Here is a 16,786-nt window from a genome sequence, read left to right on the forward strand (position 1 = left end):
GAGTGGGGTAACATCTCACAGCAAGAACTGGCAAATCTGGTGCAGTCCATGAGGAGGAGATGCACTGCAGTACGTAATGCAGCTGGTGGCCACACCAGATACTGACTGTTACTTTTGATTTTGACCCCCCCTTTGTTCAGGAACAAATTATTCAATTTCTGTTAGTCACGTGTCTGTGGAACTTATTCAGTTTATGTCTCAGTTGTTGAATCTTATGTTCTTACAAATATTTGCACATGTTAAGTTTGCTGAAAATAAACGCAGTTGACATTAAGGGGACCTATTTTGTTTGTTGCTGAGTTCATTTAAGGAGCACAAAATGAGGAGCACGCTCCTCTGGGTGAAACTCTGTGGATTTGGAAACTAGAAGTGGTCCTGACTAGAATGGATACCCTTTACCTGTGACAAAATGTACAGAAAATTGTGTACATGGTGCAAAAAAATTATAGGGGTACACACACAAAAAACATAGTTGACGATTTAGTCTTGAAAAAAAAAAAACTAATCAATCACATATCTTATAGAAATCATTTTTATTATTCTTTGTATGATAACTAATCTGAAAAAAATATAATAGCAACATGCAACTATTTCAATGATTTACTGAGTTACAGTTCATGTAAGGAAATCAGTCGATTGAAATAAATAAATTAGGCCCTAATCTATGAATTTCACAACTGGGCAGGGGTGCAGCCGTGAGTGGGCCTTGGAAGGCATAGGCCCACCCACTTGGCAGCCAGGCCCACCCACGGTGGAGCCAGGCCCAGCCAATCAGAATTAGTTTCCCCCCAAAAAGGGCTTTATTACAGACAGAAATTCTCCTCAGCACCATCCCACCCCCTCTCAGATGGTCCTGCAGGTGAAGAAGCCAGATGTGGAGGTCCTGGGCTGGCGTGGTTACAGGTGTTCGGCGGTTGTGAGGCTGATTGGACATACTGCCAAATTCTCTAAAACGAAGTTGGAGGTAGCATTCAATTATCTGGCAACAGCTCTGGTGGATATTCCGGCAGTCAGTTTGCCAATTGCACGCTCCCTCAACTTGAGACATCAGTGGCATTGTGCTGTGATAAAACTGCACATTTTAAAGTGGTATTTTATTGTCCCCAGCTCAAGGTGCACCTGTATAATGATCATGCTGTTCAATCAGCTTCTTCATATGCCACACCTGTGGATGGATTATCTTTGCAAAGGAGAAATGCTCATTAACAGGGATGTAACCAAATTTGTCTACCGAATTTGAAACACACTTTTTGTGCGTATGGAACATTTAAAAAAATGAAAATAATTCAGCTCATGAAACCAATACTTTGCGTATTTTTGTTCAGTGTAGGATAAAATATATCGATAATTGTGCACATTTTCCATAATGTTCGTCCTAACTTTTATTTACCAAGTATACTGGACGGGACTCTTATTCTGAATGATTCCAAAAATCCGTGACCTGGAAATACTTAATTATTCTTGCCTGCTTTACACACTGAACTACTTCACAGCGTCTAATTTTTTAGCACGTGTATTTGCGTTATTGTTATTGAACCAGACCGGACGCGGAGGTAGGAGACAGCTGTCTTTCAAATAAATAACTACACAGTCCACCAGTGAGTCCCTATTGTGTTAAAATGTATTGTAAATGTATTCATCGTTTCGAGAGTTCATGGCTGTCAGGTAAGGTTAGTTAACTAGCTAATGTTATTCACTCAGCCAACCATGGGTATAATAATTAGCGACAACTAAAACGAGAGTTTATATTGGACAAATTAATTGAAGTCCCCCTCCGTTCCGTTTTAACAAACTGTTAGCAACCGAATCTGCGGAATGAATACACCCTTGCTAGCTAATTTAACCCTAATCAGCCAACCAGTTAGCTAGCAATTGTGTTGTGAGTGACATCTCATTGCACTACAATCAAAGATTGGTATAACTAAACCAAGATAGACCATGGCCTGTCGTTTCCAATTGGAATAGATGAGTCATAGTGGCGTTGCAGCCAAACGAGATCCTATTGGCCCGTTCTTGCAGACGTCTAAATATTTCCGTTCGGGAACGCCTACTCGTGAAATGCGCGTATTCAATAACTCAATTCGACTTTACATTCCTTCTAAACAATGTGATTTTTAACTTTAATCGATGAGAATATTTGCAGATTATAGGCCAAAATCAATCTCGTTTCATCTTCTCCCACTGCCTGCTATATTTGGTAGTGAGTGGAAACGCCAAGTGGATGCTTCATATTTTATATTCCAGTGAAATATATCTCATTGTTCCATCTGTGCTACAATGTCATATCAGTTTTTTTTCTCCATATTGCAGGTGTCCATAAACAGTAACAAATCATGAACCGGCTGCCTGCAGATACCGTGAGGCTTCTGTCCAGCTGTCAGGTCATCACCTCTGTGGTAAACGTGGTGAAGGAGCTGCTGGAGAATTCCTTGGATGCTGGTGCCTTGAGCATCGACATTAAACTGGTAAAATATTATTTTAACCGTTACTGTGACCAGGTAAGCACATGAAAATCACTAATGGCATGTTGAAATTGTCACATTGTAAAGCACATATTTGACTTGTTTTCCCTGGTGAGAATTAGGCCTACTTAAAGGGCAATTGCACCACTTTTCAACCTAATTTTCATTAACTCCAGCACAATGTCTTCATATGTGAAAATATGTTTTTCTACATGGGGTGGCAGGTAGCCTAGTGGTCCGAAGTGTGCACAGTTCCTAAGCAGTCTTAATGAACTTTTATGACTAGAAGGAACTTTTAGTTTGGAATGCAACCCTGCATCCCTGCCATCACAAAATTAATGTTTACGCAATCCAAAAACAGTCCATTATAAATTGCAATCTATCATGATTTGAAAGCTTGCTCTATTGCCAACTTGACTAGCTAAGTTATAAAATACGATCTTAGTGTTAGGCTTTCACAATGCAATTCAGAAAATAGATCGTCATTTTGGTGCGCATAGAAAGGAGTCATGAGTGCATTCAAGTAGGTTTGCCGTGGTAAATTTTAAAAACCAATGGGGTCATTCTGTTCAGAACAACCCAGGGTATGACGGCATGTCATCTTGTAACTGTACATCAAACATAGTTTTCATAAGTTGACACTGTATATGACATGAGTTTGATGATTTGGAAATGTGAAGTGCACATTTGGACTCATGTCTTGCTTTTATGACATCAAAGCAGTATTTATTTTAATACTCAATGTCTCATCTGTCAAAATACATAGTCATCTTAATTTACAGAATTTCATTCTTGTAGACAACAAAAAATGTGCAAAAATTGCCAGGAGGGATCGGGGTAACTTCTTGTTGCTCACAGTGTTCAAATTCAGAACGTCTGTCAGTCAAAACCATACAGCACAGTGAAGCGCAGAGCCAGAGCTCTGACATCATGTATATATGGCATGTTACTGTTTAGCCACTACGTTCCAATTTAGGAGGCTTATAATTGCCCAAATCTGCCATTTTCAACCTATATACGAGAATGAACGTTAAGGGTTACTCCTACCCTGCATTTTTTTTTAGGAACTTGTCTTTTAAATTTTTATTTTACATTTTACCCCTTTTTCTCCCCAATTTCGTGGTATCCAATTGTTTTTAGTAGCTACTATCCTGTCTCATCGCTACAACTCCCGTACAGGCTCGGGAGAGACGAAGGTTGAAAGTCATGCGTCCTCCGATACACAACCCAACCAAGCCGCACTGCTTGTTAACAGAGCGCCATCCAACCCGGAAGCCAGCCGCACCAATGTGTCGGAGGAAACATCGTGCACCTGGCAACCTCGGTTAGCGCACACTGCGCCCAGCCCGCCACAGGAGTCACTGGTGCGGTTACGACCGGTTACGACAGAGGACCTTGTCTTTTTAACCACAGATCATAGAAATGTTTTCACATACAGTGCAATCGGAAAGTATTCAGATCCCTTGACGTTTTCCACATTTTGATAAGTTACATCCTTATTAAATTTGTGTAAATTTTTACTAAATAAAAAACGGAAATATAACATTTACATAAGTATTCAGACCTTTTACTAAGTACTTTTTTGAAGCACCTTAGGCTCGCTGCAGCCTCCAGTCTTCTTGGGTATGACGCTACAAGCTTGGCACACCTATATTTGGGGAGATTCTCTCATTCTTCTCTGCAGATCCTCTCAAGCTCTGTAAAGCTGGATGGGGATCGTTGCTACACAGCTACAGTACCAGTCAAAGTTTGGACACAACTACTCATTCCAGGGTTTTTCTTTATTTGTACTATTTTCTACATAGTAGAATTTAGTGAAGACATGAAATAACACATATGGAATCATGTAGTAAGCAAAAAAAGTGTTAAATCAAAATATATTTTTCAGATTCTTCAAAGTAGCCACCCTTTGCCTTGATGACAGCTTTGCACAGTCTTGGCATTCTCTCAACCAGCTTCATGAGGTAGTCACCTGGAATGCATTTCAATTAACAGGTGTGCCTTGTTAAAAGTTAATTTGTGGACTTTCTTTCCTTAATGCATTTGACCCAATCAGTTGTGTTGTGGAAGGTAGGGGTGGTATACAGAAGATAGCCCTATTTGGTAAAAGACCAAGTCCATATTGTGGCAAGAACAGCTCAAATAAGCAAAGAGAAAAGATGGAGCTCTGGAGCAGGTTTTCAACAAGGATCTCACTGTACTTTGCTCCGTTCATTTTTGCCTCATCCTGACTAGTCTCCCAGTCCCTGTCGCTGAAAAACATCCCCATTGCATGATGCTGCCACCACCATGCTTCATTGTGGGGATGGGGCCAGGTTTCCTCGACGTGACGCTTGGCATTCAGGCCAAAGAGTTCAATCTTGGTTTCAACAGACCAGAGAATCTTGTTTCTCATGTCTGATCGTCTTTAGGTGCCTTTTTGGCAAACTTCAAGCGGGCTGTCATGTGGCTTTTACTGAGGAGTGGCTTCTGTCTGGCCCTCTACCATAAAGGCCTGATTGGTGGAGTGCTGCAGAGATGGTTGTCCTTCTTTACAGTTTTCCCATCTCCACAGAGGAACTCTATAGCTCTGTCAGAGTGACCATCAAGTTCTTGGTCACCTCCCTGCCAAGGCCCTTTTCCCCTTATTGCTCAGTTTGGCTTGGCTGCCAGCTCTAGGAAGAGTCTTGGTGGCTCCAAACGTCTTCCATTTAGGAGTGAGAGGCTTTTGGATTTTGGAGACCTTCAATGCTGCAGACATTTTTTTGGTTCCCTTCCCAAGATCTGTGCCTTGACACAATCCTGTCTCGGAGCTCTGTGGACAATTCCTTTGACCTCATGGCTAGGTTTTTGCACTGACATTTACTGTCAACTGTGAGACTTTATTTAGACGTGTGCCTTCCAAATCCATGTCCAATCAATTGAATTTACAACCGGTGGACAATCACTTTGTAGAAACAGCTCAAGGATGATCATTGGAAACAGGATGCACCTGAGCTCAATTTAGAGTCTCATCACAAAGGGTCTGAATACTTATGTAAATAATGTATTTCTGTTTTTTATTTTGAATACATTTGCAAAAATGTCTAAACCTGTTTTCACTTTGTCATTATGGGGTATTGAGTGTAGATTGCTGAGGAAAATACATTATTTGGTCCATTTTAGAATAAGGCTATAATATAACAATGTGGAGAAAGTCTAGGAGTATGAGTACTTTCCGAAGGCACTGTATGTTTGCAATGGTTTTGTGTTGGAGATGATGAATGAGGTTGAAAAGTGGCAGAATTGCCCTTTTTAAGGTATGCTGTTTAACCTGTCATGATAAAATGAATAGCTAGCAACACACACTGTCTCCAACTCCCAATTACTGTCTGAAATGGTTGTAGTGTACTCATGGTCATGTCATCTGAATTCCTAAGATATTTTCCCATTTCGAGTGGGCTCAGCTCACCTGCTCTCAGTGTGAGCTTGTTTTTCTTGGCATGGCGGAATACTTGAGTTCACTCTCATCAATGCAGTCTTTGCCCACTTCAAAGCCATTTCTTAATGAGCTGTCAGCAGTAATACTTTCAGGCAGCACAGCCAGCCTCTGAGGACATAGTGAAGCTTTTTTATTGGACTAATATTTCTAACTCTTCTCCTATATTGCCAAGAGGGAAGCAAATCCACTTATGAAGAGGAAGACATTTTTCCGGAACTGTGAACAACACATCGTCAATATCAAATGCCTCCAAGCATCTAGCACATCTAGCCTGTATGGAAGGAAGCTAATGTTTTATTGAAGCACAATTGATTATTTTCTTGTACTTCCTCCTATTGAATTGGAAACTAAGCTGCAGTGGACACTAAAATATGATCAGATCAACCCACAAAATGTACTTTTAAGATCTTAGGTGTTAATAGGACCCAAAACTAAATCTGCTTTTGAGAGACTTTTGAAGGGACTACACTGAACTAACTACAATTTCTTATGAACTGCATTCTGTTTTTTGTTTATGTCATGTCTTAGGAGAATTATGGTTTTGATCGAATAGAAATCAGAGACAATGGCTCTGGCATCAAAGCTGCTGATACTGCTGTGATGGCTGTGCAACACTACACCTCTAAGATCTGCAGCCACGATGACCTGGAGCACCTGGCAACATATGGCTTCAGAGGAGAGGCCCTGGGCTCTATCTGCGCTGTGGCAGAGGTCAGATATATCTGTCTTTTAGACAATTCTGCTCCAAAAAGTCAAAAGCGGAACTAAGTAGCTGTGATAGATTTGTCCCATTGACTCCCACCAGGTAGCTGTCACGACAAAGACGTCAGAGGACGACGTCGGGACCCAATACACGCTTGACCTCACGGGAAGTGTTGTTTCCCAGAAGCCCTCTCACCTAGGGCAAGGTTTGGCTTTTTCCTTTTTACTGAAACGGACGATCCATTCCGTCCGATTCCAGCAATATTTATTATGTATACTTGACAGAGAGAAATGTTATGGGTAGACATGAGCTTTGATGTCTTTTCAGGTACCACAGTCTGTGCGCTGAAGTTGTTTAAGAATCTCCCAGTGAGGAGGCAGTACTATGCCAACACGAAGAAGTGCAAGGAGGAGTTGAAGAAGGTGCAGGACCTGCTCATGGCCTATGCCATTATAAAACCAGAGCTGAGACTCACCCTCACTCACAATAAGGTACAACTTCTTTCTCATTATTTATGAATCTTATACTTCTTACCACAAGGTGTCCTCATCTGTCTGTATATTCCATGAAACCAATCCCTGCATACCACCTCCCAATAATCACTGTTTAGAGTGTCGATAATGCTGTGTGTGATTTGATACGTTAGTGGTGTCTTGATGGGACTTAAAATGGTAGATCATCTTATTCCAGGGATGTATTTCTCTCCGTACAAACACAATTCGATACACATCTTGTTACATGGGCCCCGATACCATACAGGTACGATACTTTTAGTTTGAAACGATTGGCTCTGTCTCAGCTGACTTCTGAGCTGTGTGTTTTGTATGATGTAGTGTGTGAGCTGAGCCATAGGGCAGACTGAGCATCTACCACAATCAGATGAGGGGGGCAATTGATCTGAAATTCTCATCACCCAGTGATTTAACTTGTCATATATAAGATCAAATTGTTTTGAGCTAGTAATATGTCATTTGGAAATGAGCAATGACCTACATAGCCAATTAATACACTGCTCAAAAAAATAAAGGGAACACTAAAATAACACCTCTTAGATCTGAATGAATGAAATATTCTTAAGTACTTTTTTTCTTTACATAGTTGAATGTGCTGACAACAAAATCACACAAATTTATCAACCCATGGAGGTCTGGATTTGGAGTCACACTCAAAATTAAAGTGGAAAACCACACTACAGGCTGATCCAACTTTGATGTAATGTCCTTAAAACAAGTCAAAATAAGGCTCAGTAGTGTGTGTGGCCTCCACGTGCCCGTATGACCTCCCTACAACGCCTGGTCATGCTCCTGATGAGGTGGCGGATGGTGGTCTCCTGAGGGATCTCCTCCCAGACCTGGACTAAAGCATCCGCCAACTCCTGGACAGTCTGTGGTGCAACGTGGCGTTGGTGGATGGAGCGAGACATGATGTCCCAGATGTGCTCAATTGGATTCAGGTCTGGGGAATGGGCGGGCCAGTCCATAGCATCAATGCCTTCCTCTTGCAGGAACTGCTGACACACTCCAGCCACATGAGGTCTTGCATTAGGAGGAACCCAGGGCCAACCGCACCAGCATATGGTCTCACAAGGGCTCTGAGGATCTCATCTCGGTACCTAATGGCAGTCAGGCTACCTCTGGCGAGCACATGGAGGGCCGTGCGGCCCCCCCAAAGAAATGCCACCCCACACCATGACTGGCCCACCGCCAAACCGGTCATGCTGGAGGATGTTGCAGGCAGCAGAACGTTCTCCACGGCGTCTCCAGACTCTGTCACGTCTGTCACATGTGCTCAGTGTGAACCTGCTTTCATCTGTGAAGAGCACAGGGCGCCAGTGGCGAATTTGCCAATCTTGGTGTTCTCTGGCAAATGCCAAACGTCCTGCACGGTGTTGGGCTGTAAGCACAACCCCCACCTGTGGACGTCGGGCCCTCATACCACCCTCATGGAGTCTGTTTCTGACCGTTTGAGCAGACGCATGCACATTTGTGACCTGCTGGAGGTCATTTTGCAGGGCTCTGGCAGTGCTCCTCCTTGCACAAAGGCGGAGGTAGCGGTCCTGCTGCTGGGTTGTTGCCCTCCTACGGCCTCCTCCACGTCTCCTGATGTACTGGCCTGTCTTCTGGTAGCGCCTCCATGCTCTGGACACTACGCTGACAGACACAGCAAACTTTCTTGCCACAGCTCGCATTGATGTACCATCCTGGATGAGCTGCACTACCTGAGCCACTTGTGTGGGTTGTAGACTCCGTCTCATGTTAGCACTAGCGTGAAAGCACCGCCAGCATTCAAAAGTGACCAAAACATCAGCCAGGAAGCATAGGAACTGAGAAGTGGTCTGTGGTCACCACCCGAAGAACCACTCCTTTATTGGGGGTGTCTTGCTAATTGCCTGTAATTTCCACCTGTTGTCTATTCCATTTTCACAACCCCATGTGAAATGTATTGTCAATCAGTGTTGCTTCCTAAGTGGACAGTTTGATTTCACAGAAGTGAGATTGACTTGGAAGTACATTGTGTTGTTTAAGTGTTCCCTTTATTTTTTTGAGCTGTGTATAACACAGCTTTGGATTTCACCCTTGTCACAAAAGCGAATGTTTTTGACCGTTTTGGAACTTTACGGAGGAGAGCTGCTCTCTTCTCCCGTTCAGACCAGTGCAGCTCACAAAAATGATTGCTGTCCTTGTTATGAAATGACACTTTTACCCTGTTCATGTAATGACTGAGAAAAAACACTATTAGCAGTAACATGTTCAATCAGCGAGATGTGAATTGTGTCCACCCCGGTAGCCCACACAGCTCTACCGGTAAAACCAAAATTTTCTACAGCGCATTTGGTAACAATGACCCGTCCCGCATTAAAGCCTATGATTTTAATATTGTGAAAGCCATTTTACATCTGAACATCTGAATGCTGAAGGTGCAGCACAGGTGTAGCCTACGAATATTAGAACAGGGATAGGGTAGGCCTAGCTACCTCACAGCTGCTCACGCCATTGAGTCTCCCGCACTGTGCGCACATCTGACTTGTAGATCAGTGTCATACGCATGTACAGTGTCTTCAGAAACCATTCATACCCCTCGACTTATTCCATATTTTGTTGTGTTACAGCCAGAGTTCAAAATAGATTACATTTATTTTTTTCTCACCCATCTGCATACAATACCCCATAATGACAAAGTAAAAACAAGTTTCTTGACATTTGTGCAAATTTATTGAAAATGAAATACAGAAATGTAACTTACACTGAACAAAAATATAAACGCAACATTCAACAATTTCAAAGATTTTACTAAGTTACAGTTCATATAAAGGAATCAGTCAAATGAAATTAGGTCATTAGACCCTCATCTATGGATTTCACATGACTGGGAAGATGGGTATGCATGTGTTGGTCACAGATGCCTTATTAAAAAAATAAAAGGTAGGGGTGTAGATCAGAAAAACAGTTCGCATCTGGGGTGTCGCGCTGCATTGGTCACATCTCTTGTTGCATAGAGTTGATCAAGCTGTTGATTGTGGCCTGCGGAATGTTGTCCCACTCCTCTTCAACGGCTGTGCGAAGTTGCTGGATATTAGTGGGAACTGGAACACACTGTTATACACCTCAATCCAGAGCATCCCAAACATGCTCCTTGGGTGGGAACATGTCTGGTAAGTATGCAGGCCATGGAAGAACTGGGGCATTTTTAGCTTCCAGGATTTGTGTACAGATCCTTGCGACATGGGGCCGTGCATTATCATGCTGGAACGTGATGATGGCGGCGGATGAATGGTACAACAATGGGCCTCAGGATCTCGTCACAGTATCTCTGTGCATTCAAATTGCCATCAATAAAATGCAATTGTGTTTGTTGTCCGTAGTTTATGCCTGCCCATACCATAACCGCACCGCAACCATGTGGCAAACCACTCGCTCACACAATACCATACACGCTGTCTGCCATCTGACCGGTACAGTTGAAACCGGGATTCATCTGTGAAGAGCACACTTCTCCAGCATGCCAGTGGCCATTGAAGTTTAGCATTTACTTACTTACTGACTTTATTGTCCCCATGGGGAAATTTTGTTGCAGTGTCATGTACACATTTAAAGTGGCGTTTAAATACAAAACAAAATTGACAGTACAACTTTCATAACAGTTACATACCAATTAAAGTCCGGAAGTAGTTCAAAGTCCGGGTACAGGGGGTGGCTTGGGTCTAAAATGATTTTGTGAGCCTTGCGGAGGGCCCATCCAGGCCTGTCTGTTTGACTCTTTCATTTGCCAAATGAAGTCGGTTACAATGCATATCTGCAGTCAATTCAAGACATTGAGGACGACGAGTTCGCAAATGAGCTTCCCTGTGACAATTTGTGCAGGAATTCTTTGGTTGTGCAAACCCAAAGTTTCATAAGCTGTCCGGGTGGCTGGTCTCAGATGATCCCGCAGGTGAAGAAGCCAGATGTGGAGGTCCTTGGCTGGTGTGGTTACACGTGGTCTGCGGTTGTGAGGCCGGTTAGACGTAATGTCAAATTCTCTAAAATGACGTTGGAGGGGGCTTATGGTAGAGAAATTAACATTCAATTCTCTGACAACACCTCTGATGGGCATTCCTGCAGTCAGCATGCCAATTACACACTCCCTCAACTTTAAACAGCTGTAATGATCATGCTAATTTAATACGTTTCTTGATATGCCACACCTGTCAGATCAAATGGTATTGATCACATACACATGTTTAGCAGATGTTATTGCGGGTGTAGCGAAATGTTTGTTTCTAGCTCTGACAGTGCAGTAATATCTAACAAGTAATATCTAAACATTTCACAACATATACCCAATACACACACATCTAAGTAAAGGAATGATGAATTAAGAATATATAAATATTTGGACGAGCAATATCAGAGCGACAGACTAAGATACAGTATATACATATGAGATGAGTAATGCAAGATATGTGAACATTATTAAAGTGACTAGTGTTCGATTTATTAAAGTGGCCAGTGATTTGGATTATCTTGGCAAAGGAGAAATACATGCATGGAACATTTTCTGGGATCTTTTATTTCAGACGAGCACGCACTTCTGTCATCATTTTGCTTTGATTGGCTTGTTAAGGATCATATCACCTTAACCGACACCCACTACAATTTGCATACTGCCCCAACAGATCCAGGGATGACGCAAACACAATGCACACTGCCCTGTCCCATCTGGACAAGAGGAATACCTACCTACCTATGTAAGAATGCTGCTCATCAACTACAGCTCAGCTTTCAATACAATAGGGCCCTCCAAGTTCATCACTAAGCTCGGGGCCCTGAGTCTGAATCCTGCCCTGTGCAACTGGGTCCTGGACTTTCTGACGGCCGACCCCAGGTGGTGAAGTTAGGCAACAACACCTACTCTACGCTGCTCCTCAACATAGGGACCCTTGTGGGGCCCTGAGGCCCACTGTTATGCCATTCATCCGTCGCCATCACCTGTTTCAGCATGATAATACATGACCCCATGTCACAAGGATCTGTACACAATTCCTGGAAGCTAAAAATGGCCCATTGTGACCCAATGAGCATGTTTGGGATGCTCTGGATTGACATGCAAGACTGCATGTTCCAGTTCCCGCCAATGTCCAGCAACTTCACACAGCCATTGAAGAGGAGTGGGACAACATTCCACAGGCCACAATCAACAGCCTGATCAACTCTATGCGAAGGATATGTCTCGCTGCATGTGGCAAATGGTCACACCAGATACTGACTGGTTTTCTGATACACGCCTCTACTTTTTTAAAGGGATCTGTGACCAACGAATGCATATCTGTATGTAAAATCCATAAATTAGGGTCTAAAGAATTTATTTCAATTTACTGATTTCCTTTATATGAACTGTAACTGTATTCAAATCTTTGAAATTGTTGCATGTTTTTTTTTATATATATACAGTGCCTTGCGAAAGTATTCGGCCCCCTTGAACTTTGCGACCTTTTGCCACATTTCAGGCTTCAAACATAGATATAAAACTGTATTTTTTTGTGAAGAATCAACAACAAGTGGGACACAATCATGAAGTGGAACGACATTTATTAGATATTTCAAACTTTTTTAACAAATCAAAAACGGAAAAATTGGGCGTGCAAAATTATTCAGCCACCTTAAGTTAATACTTTGTAGCGCCACCTTTTGCTGCGATTACAGCTGTAAGTCGTTTGGGGTATGTCTCTATCAGTTTTGCACATCGAGAGACTGACATTTTTTCCCATTCCTCCTTGCAAAACAGCTCGAGCTCAGTGAGGTTGGATGGAGAGCATTTGTGAACAGCAGTTTTCAGTTCTTTCCACAGATTCTCGATTGGATTCAGGTCTGGACTTTGACTTGGCCATTCTAACACCTGGATATGTTTATTTTTGAACCATTCCATTGTAGATTTTGATTTATGTTTTGGATCATTGTCTTGTTGGAAGACAAATCTCCGTCCCAGTCTCAGGTCTTTTGCAGACTCCATCAGGTTTTCTTCCAGAATGGTCCTGTATTTGGCTCCATCCATCTTCCCATCAATTTTAACCATCTTCCCTGTCCCTGCTGAAGAAAAGCAGGCCCAAACCATGATGCTGCCACCACCATGTTTGACAGTGGGGATGGTGTGTTCAGGGTGATGAGCTGTGTTGCTTTTACGCCAAACATAACGTTTTGCATTGTTGCCAAAAGGTTCAATTTTGGTTTCATCTGACCAGAGCACCTTCTTCCACATGTTTGGTGTGTCTCCCAGGTGGCTTGTGGCAAACGTTAAACAACACTTTTTATGGATATCTTTAAGAAATGGCTTTCTTCTTGCCACTCTTCCATAAAGGCCAGATTTGTGCAATATACGACTGATTGTTGTCCTATGGACAGAGTCTCCCACCTCAGCTGTAGATCTCTGTAGTTCATCCAGAGTGATCATGGGCCTCTTGGCTGCATCTCTGATCAGTCTTCTCCTTGTATGAGCTGAAAGTTTAGAGGGACGGCCAGGTCTTGGTAGATTTGCAGTGGTCTGATACTCCTTCCATTTCAATATTATCGCTTGCACAGTGCTCCTTGGGATGTTTAAAGCTTGGGAAATCTTTTTGTATCCAAATCCGGCTTTAAACTTCTTCACAACAGTATCTCGGACCTGCCTGGTGTGTTCCTTGTTCTTCATGATGCTCTCTGCGCTTTTAACGGACCTCTGAGACTATCACAGTGCAAGTGCATTTATACGGAGACTTGATTACACACAGGTGGATTGTATTTATCATCATTAGTCATTTAGGTCAACATTGGATCATTCAGAGATCCTCACTGAACTTCTGGAGAGAGTTTGCTGCACTGAAAGTAAAGGGGCTGAATAATTTTGCATGCCCAATTTTTCAGTTTTTGATTTGTTAAAAAAGTTTGAAATATCCAATAAATGTCGTTCCACTTCATGATTGTGTCCCACTTGTTGTTGATTCCTCACAAAAAAATACAGTTTTATATCTTTATGTTTGAAGCCTGAAATGTGACAAAAGGTCGCAAAGTTCAAGGGGGCCAAATACTTTCGCAAGGCACTCCAGACTCTGACATTGCTCATTCTTTTGGGGTTTGTGTGTGGTTTTGTTAGGTATTACTGCACTGTTGGAGCTAGATACAAAAGCATTTCACTGAACATCTGCAAATAGTGTACGCCGCCAATACAATTTGATTTTGAGATTCAGTTTCAGTCAGTGGCCACTTGGAATAAAATAATAGGGGAGGGAGTCAGAGGAGTTACTCGACCGCCGTATACTTTTCATTGAAATCACTCCGAGATCATCAAGGGAGGAGTGTGTCCCCATTTCATGGCATTAGCACTTGGGAGACATATCCTGTATCCCGAACTTTGCACTTCAGCCTGTGTTGGGTTTCATGGCTTCTCCAAGTGCTTTTTACGGGAGTGATCCGTTTACAGTCACTAAATAGCATATTTCATTGCATAGACGTGTGCTGCTGCGGGCAGCATGCTTACAGAAATCAACACCCTGGAGATGTACTCGTTGGTGGACACCAATGACAGGGCCACCCGTGGGTGTGAATGTGTTTGCTTTTTCTCCTGGACTACTTTCCTCTCATACATCTGACACGAAGGAAAATCTGAGGAATCCGTGCCTCGGTGGAGGTTGCACAGTGATGAGGAAGATTGTGTAACCTTGTGGCCACTGTGGTCAACTTTCATTATGCAGTGCACATTGATCCATTGGGTTGAATAATATGCTCAGACAACATGCTGATTTTGAGAATGTGAACTAGTGTCTGTTTTACAAGCTCCAAGGTGCTAGCACAGACTCACTGATTCAGTAGAACTGCTCTCACAGTATGTGACCTAACATATGCACCAGTGTTCACTAACTTGTTCTCTAGCCTTCCCCAAACCCCCTGGTCTGGTTCAGGTCTTTCTGGAACAGTTGACACCATAAACCTCTCTCTTAGCCCCTCTTGTGCCACCACACAGGTAAGGGAAGTGCTACAGGAGAGGCTTTGACTGGTGGTCAGCGTCTACTGTCTTGATTTCGAGATCCGGCAGGTGGTCTTTTTTTAGCCAGACTGAAAATAAGCTGCTACGTGTTGTTGCAGGTGGTGTTGTGGCAGAAGGCCAAGGTGTCCGATCACAGGATGGCTCTCATGGCTACACTGGGGCCCAACGCTGTGGCCCACCTGCTCCCCGTCCACCATCAACAACCAGAGGTCAGTAAAACACTCACACCAGCATCACTCTGTCATGGGACTGGTTCAACCAAACCGGTAATCATAGATAAAACGCTTCTGTCGTACTACAATAATGCAATTTAACTATGCTAAATAAGTGAAAAACAGAAATTGGATATAAAAATTCTACAACACCGCTTAGGACCAACGTTGTTGGCCTTACCCCAGAAACTTCCCATCTGTTTTGATTGAACCCTCTTTCGAGTGGCTATCATAATGTAGTCTCAACATGGAATTGGATCAAGCAAAGCTACACATTAGCCACAGTCAAGGGCTTTAATGTTATACCTCAGTCCTGAAATATGTGAGCAGGTGGCTGTTCTTGGAGGTGTCCACACAGAGCTTGACTTAAACATTGCTGGTTTTGCGGTACTGTCCCCTCCTGCAGTGGTCAATGACACCAATTACTATTTTATTGACTTCTGTATCTCCCAAAAGTACACATCACAGTCACTTTAAAAAACATTTGTATATATTTTTTTACAATAAGTGCCCTGCCTCCAAAATAGAAAAAGAGGACATGTAAAGAGTCGGAGCACCATTTGGCTCAAATGACGTGTGATGCAAATGGAAGGGGCAATCATGAAACGATACACCATAACTGTCTTTACAAGAAAAGGCCATTCGAACCCTTGTGACAAATGTGGCACTGAATTAAATTCGAAGAGATTGTGTGACCCCCGTGGTGCATGTGGATGGCCCAGTGTCATAGAGAGACATGGCACGGCTGCACTGGCACCCAGCCACTCGTCCTCCCACTGCCCTCCAGTCTTGGCCAACACCAAGTTTCCCCAGAGACCCTCTCTCCATATCCTGGGTGTGTTCCACAGTGCATGGACCTTGCTCTGGATGGTGGTGGTTCAGCTGCAGAACGGACAGGTCCACCATGTTTGTGACTGACTGCAAGTGAGAAATACTAGACAGCAAGCTTGGTAAATGACTGCACCAAGAACTCCTGATTTCAAGCCAGTATAGGATGTTGGTTGGCTGTTCGGCAGCTACGTCTATGCCCTTTTTCTCCTTGTGTGAGATTTGCTTTGTTGCTGGTAATTGAGTTGGCTGTGGAGCGGTAACTTTCTGCTTTGTCATTGTAGGTGTTGTGTGGCTGCTACCTGCCGTGCATCTCTCGGCTAATGTGGCCTGACAGAAGTCCCTTTCCCTTGTTTGCTTTTGTTGTTGTTTTTCAGCAGGACTCTGGGTCCTAGTTATGAGAAGGACCATTGGCCTTTGTCCTCCCGGTAGCAATGAAAGAACGCTTATTGGCTCCCCCTTCATTCGCCGAAGCTTAGCGATCACGGAATCCAGTTCATAGATTCTGGAAAGTTGATGTAGGGGCCATGCCTCTTGTGGAACAAAATGTGACGCTCATTTTGGCAACGTGACAACACACAACCATGCCCTTTGGTGCAAAGGTACCATTGGTGCTCCCATAACT

General features: G+C 43.1%; 1 protein-coding gene across 3 annotated transcripts in view; it reads left to right on the forward strand.

The window, feature by feature from the left end:
* The first annotated feature begins 1,345 nt into the window (after positions 1 to 1,345).
* Positions 1,346 to 16,786, forward strand: part of pms1 (PMS1 homolog 1, mismatch repair system component) — a 64,074-nt gene continuing 48,633 nt past the window's right edge. The window contains exons 1-6 of one of the 3 annotated variants that reach the window (XM_036958929.1): positions 1,346 to 1,665; positions 2,311 to 2,465; positions 6,451 to 6,633; positions 6,728 to 6,830; positions 6,953 to 7,116; positions 15,220 to 15,330. In XM_036958929.1, coding sequence (XP_036814824.1) covers positions 2,334 to 2,465; positions 6,451 to 6,633; positions 6,728 to 6,830; positions 6,953 to 7,116; positions 15,220 to 15,330 — 693 coding nt within the window. In that variant the 5' untranslated portion in view covers positions 1,346 to 1,665; positions 2,311 to 2,333. The remainder of the gene's footprint in view (positions 1,666 to 2,310; positions 2,466 to 6,450; positions 6,634 to 6,727; positions 6,831 to 6,952; positions 7,117 to 15,219; positions 15,331 to 16,786) is intronic. The other 2 variants (XM_021579221.2, XM_021579222.2) reach the window with 2 other exon arrangements.

This window comes from Oncorhynchus mykiss, chromosome 22, assembly GCF_013265735.2.
Source record: "Oncorhynchus mykiss isolate Arlee chromosome 22, USDA_OmykA_1.1, whole genome shotgun sequence".
Lineage (NCBI taxonomy): Eukaryota > Metazoa > Chordata > Actinopteri > Salmoniformes > Salmonidae > Oncorhynchus > Oncorhynchus mykiss.